Genomic DNA, 5,000 nt, shown 5'->3' on the forward strand with positions numbered 1-5,000 from the left:
CTCCTCCACTATCTCCACCTTCTTCTGGCCCCTCTCTTTGTGTCACTGCAGCCCCTTTGTCTGGTTATGCACGCACACGCACACACACACACACACACACACACACACACACACACACACACACACACACGCGTCTGTGTTGTTTTATCTCCGTTAACATTCTCAGCCCAGCAGCTTCAGACTCGCACTCAGTCGACGATAAATCTTGTTGCCCCGCTAATCTTCCCTCCACCGGAAACAAAGACGCGACTGGGGCCAAACTCATTAACCAGCTTCTGTTCGCTCCGCACCGCGGAGCCAGAGCCTGCGACCGATCGCTTTCCGACAGGGGGGGCCTCTCGACGTCGGCTCCTTCCAGAAGGAACGAATGGGGCAGAGGCTCGGCGCCATCGAAGCGGAGGGCGAAGCCACCTCAGAGTGGATGAAACTGGGGATTCCACCATGTCCACGTGAGGGACGTCCCAGGAAGGGTCTTTGCGATGCAGTCGTCTAATTGTGGGGGGGGGTTTTTTCGACTATGCAAATGCAATGGAATAAAAACAGGACTTGCGCTGAAACTGAATCGACTGAATATCCACACATCGATGTGAGGGGATGTAATGGCTGTAAAATACACTGTATCTATCATCATTTGAAATCAGAATGAAACCAGGCTTTATCGGAGTTTGAACCTCCATCTTTATTAGACAGAATTGAAATAGTTTATTCCACGACATCGGTTACGAGGCACACAGGACTATTGATATTTATTCGGAAAACACACGTACAGATACACCCAACACGTGCCGTAGTGAACTCCCGACTTTTTAAACATTCCCCGCCGGTTGAACGCCCAAAGGTCGACCTCTGTTACGCGCTCGCCATCGGTGAGAGTCACCGCTCGTCTTTCGCGTGAAAAGCAGTTTGTCGAATGGTCAAATGTGAGGAAATGAACGTGAAGACGATGCACAGACAAGTCGGACGGGGCGGGGCGGCGAGAAAACGCGCCACACACAAAATAACTTTCCTATAAAACGTTTTTTTCACCCGTTTCCGCATTTCTGACACCGGACGCATAAAAAAAAAAAAAATGGAGGAGTGGCCGGGCCGGACGCCCGCGCGTGTTTTCTCTCTCCCCTCGAAAGCTCCTCCCTCGCACCCTCAAATCTTCCGCTCAAAAACCTCAAACCTCACGACTGGCTCGTTTTCCGTTTTTATAGCCCCTACAAAAAGCCGAACGGTGCGTCTCTCAAAGAAGGGTTCCAAAAGGTCTCGCCGTGTCAGAGCGAGGCTGGCTGACGGGGATGGATCCTCGAGTCCCGGAATGGTCGGTTGGTTACCCGACGAAATCTGCTTGTGTTTCTTTCCCTTTCCCCTCGCTGTGAGCGGCTCCCTCTCTAGTCTCCTTCTGCTTTGAAATTTAAATAAAAAGTCTCGGTCGGCTTAGTTACGGTCGGGAGAATGTCCGCTGGTGCAGTTCACCAACTATTTTACGTCTTTATTTCATTCCGTTTCACGGGGGTGCGGGGGGGGGGGGGGGGGGGGGGTTGTGCAACGTGGCTTGGGCTCGGTTTTACATGATGTCCTGCTGGTGCTGCGTGGACTCGCTGACCACCTGCAGAGGAGGAAAAAAACAGAAACGAAACAAAAACGAAAGACGATTAAAAAAAACGGAGAGGCCTGAGGGGAGGCTCATAGGAATGGGTCAGAACGGGTGGTTTCAGGGCGGGACTGTTCCAGGGTTAGGAGAATCCTTTTTCAGGAGTTGGAACACCTTCGCCGATGGAGTTAGCACCGACCGCTCAGCGGGAATAAGAAGTTTAGACTTTTTAGAGCCGGGGCGGACGGGATGGTGGCTGACGGAGGGGGGTGGTGTTAGGGTGCTTTCGTGGGGGTAAGGGTGCCCCCGTGCACTCACTCACGACGAAATACAGCTTTCGGAGCAGTTGTTTTGTTTTTTTGGCCAGAGTTTGCAGTTCTACCCCCCCCCCCCACCCCGACACACAATTAGACTGGCGTCCTCCTCTCCTCCGGCCTCTTATTTATCTGTATGCTTCAAAAAAATAAAAAAGTGGGGGTCCGGGTAGGACGGAGCTGTCTTGGCAACCTCCCCGCGATGGCTCACCGCTCCAGGTGAGCCATCCGGCTTTGAAGGCCGGTTCTTCTTCTTCTTACCGATTTGCCCCGAGTCTCTGTTCTCCCTGTGCGTCGTCTGTGAGTCCAATGCTTTGTTTTGTTTTTTTTTTTAGACATGCAAAGTGCACAAGTGTCACCCAACTTAAAAAAAACAACTAAATTATGGCTTCATCCGCCAGTGTGCTCAAAAAATGTGAACAAGATGGTGGAACTGGACTTACACAATGGGCACTAGCGCCTTGGCTCATAGAATACTTCATCTGAATTAAAAAAAATATCGCGGTTAAGAGTTTCAGTCCATAAACCTAGAAATACTTCATGGGCATGACGGGGCCGCGGCGGTTTCCCTTCTGTTTGTGCGTATTCATGTTCGAGGGCGGGGAATTTGCTAGTGCGGGTGAGCCGTCTCACCTCTCCGTCGCGGGTCTCGATGGTCTTAATGAGTACAGTCTTTTTGGAGTGAACCTCTGGTGTCCTCTGCTGCTGCTGGGACTCAGGGCTGGTCTCTGGAGACAGAGGCAGACACAGGGTTCACAGACACTCCATGCTCATACGCAGAGCCAGTGAAGATATAAGAGAGTGAAATATAAAGGTACATAAATGAACAACAATCTATTATCTGATTTAGAAACGAATAATAATTGTTAGTATTATTGTTTATAATATTGTGTTTGTATATTATTAGAATATTATTATTATTATAAATGTAATAATAACATATATTTAATGGTGCTGTGTTATGGTATCACTGGTTGCTAGGCAGGACTGGTTACTGAAGAAGACTGATTGGAAGCTGTCAAAGTAGTCCTAGTTTATTCTTAATCACAGCTTCATTCAATTCACCCACACGAGCCACAAAGCATATCAACCCTTAGTTATTAATGTGGATCAATTCATTATGGGGATGATTATTATGTTAGCTTGATAGATAATTGAGATGTGGGTTTTAGATGATTGCCTCTGGGAAACAAGCAGTTGTTTATATACATATATCTCCACCTGCTGGACAAAGTACGGTATTGCAATAAACCCCAATCAGTATTTTCATTCCATACTTGTCCACACTATAGTTAGCTAATGTCTTGTAAATACTTAAATGTAACTTTGAATATTTGAATATAATTTGTTGGGGACCCCAGTGGGTCTGCAGACCCGACTGGAACGACTGCGTCATACAGCCAAGAGTTAAGATGGCAGCATTTATTTTGTGGACTCCATGTCATTGATTAATAGACATTTCCTGTGGAATCTTGATAAAAAGTGGAGTTTATCTTACCTCTAAATCCGATGGAGGAGAAAGCACTTTGCATAGGCATGGTGGTGGTGATTCTGCAACGTGAGGTAAGACACAAGGAATGATATTTACCATCCACAAAAACCGAATCATGAAGTAAAGATGTTTGATCCCTTAACACACACACACACACACACACACACACACACACACACACACACACACACACACAGACACACACCTGGTCTCCTCTCCCTCCAGCAGCTTGCGGTAAGTAGCAATCTCAATGTCCAGGGCCATTTTAACATTGAGGAGGTCCTGGTACTCCCTGAGGTGGCGGGCCATCTCATCCTAGTGAACAATGAGAAATATCAATAAGCATTGTAAAAACAATAATTGAGAAATGGATTCATTTGTAAAATGAAAACAAAGATTGGACCTCACAGTGCATCATACAGCTTTAGTCATGATGGGCGGTAATTGCTTTATAGTTGTCTTAAAATACTGAAGACCCCCTCAGAAACAACCCCGAGTGAGTTTCATCCAAACACCTTCATCTTGGCGATGTCTCCCTCCAGCCTGGTGATGCTGTCCTGGTAACCCGTAGCCTCGCGGCCCATGCGGTCCTCCATGTCCCTCATCTGGCGCAGCAGGGACTCGTTCTGGGGGCAGCGGGTGGAGCAAAGGGGGATCAAACAGGTGAGCGGAGCGCGTGAAGGGGCACCAGCCCCGATCGACGGGGAACAGAAAGCAGAAGGAGGGACGAGGAGGCGGCGGCGGCGGCGGCGGCGGCGGCGGCGGACTCACCGTGCCCTTGAGCGAGTCGATCTCGCAGGTGAAGGACTGGATCTGGTGTCTGTACTCCATGGTCTCCTGCTTGGACTGCCGCAGGGCGTCGTTGTTCTTGTTCACGGCCTGGTTGAGGTCGGTCACCTGGGGGGGTTGAATTCGGAACATGGATCTTCTCGCTTATTATCGTCTCATCGCTGGTTTCCAGTCTCAACGTAAACCCCGTATTTGGCGTTCTCGCCAACATACAAACCATGGACTTTCAATACCTTGACAGGAACCCATGTGTGCTTTGATAGGGCTAGCCTGTTTTTTTTTTTTTTAGCTCTACCTTGGACTTGTACCAGTCCTCGGCCTCGGCGATGTTCTTGGCGGCGATGCCCTCGTACTGCACGCGGATGTCCCTCAGCGCGGCGGTCAGGTCGGGCTTGGACATGTCCATCTGGACCTGGACCTGGGTGTCCTGCATCTGGTTCTGGAGCTCGTGGATCTCCTGCCCCGTCGGGTCGGAGGGAAAGCAAGGAAACGGAGGAGGTTAGAGGGAGGCGAGCGAGGGAGAAAGGAAGGAAGGTAGGAACCAGAAAAGGGAATGGGGGGTGAAGGGTGATATAGCGGTGATTTTGGAAACGGAGGGAAAACCTGGCGACCCATGAAATCGCTGTCATTGAATTGGGAAAAGGTAAGGGGCGCGAGAATTTTTACGACGAGAATACCCGGCTCTGTCGACCTCACGTCGGACTAATTTAGGAGTATGGAACCTGGTGCGGGCCGGGGCATGAACCGCGGTATGCTTTGGTCTCATTCAGCTGTCTGTCTCAGTAACATACAAATATAAATAGCTGTACATCTGTTCACACACACT

General features: G+C 49.4%; 1 protein-coding gene across 1 annotated transcript in view; it reads right to left on the reverse strand.

Moving 5' to 3' along the window:
* Positions 1-653: 653 nt before the first annotated feature.
* The window catches only part of desma (desmin a), an 8,250-nt gene continuing 3,903 nt past the window's right edge, over positions 654-5,000 (reverse strand). The window contains exons 4-10 of the mRNA XM_080018644.1: positions 4,470-4,631; positions 4,157-4,282; positions 3,901-4,011; positions 3,591-3,700; positions 3,392-3,444; positions 2,527-2,621; positions 654-1,594 (exon numbers count right to left, since the gene is read on the reverse strand). Of these exons, the coding sequence (XP_079874770.1) occupies positions 1,553-1,594; positions 2,527-2,621; positions 3,392-3,444; positions 3,591-3,700; positions 3,901-4,011; positions 4,157-4,282; positions 4,470-4,631 (699 nt within the window). The 3' untranslated portion in view covers positions 654-1,552. The remainder of the gene's footprint in view (positions 1,595-2,526; positions 2,622-3,391; positions 3,445-3,590; positions 3,701-3,900; positions 4,012-4,156; positions 4,283-4,469; positions 4,632-5,000) is intronic.

Source organism: Zeus faber (genome assembly GCF_960531495.2).
Source record: "Zeus faber genome assembly, chromosome: 18".
Taxonomy (NCBI): Eukaryota; Metazoa; Chordata; class Actinopteri; order Zeiformes; family Zeidae; genus Zeus; species Zeus faber.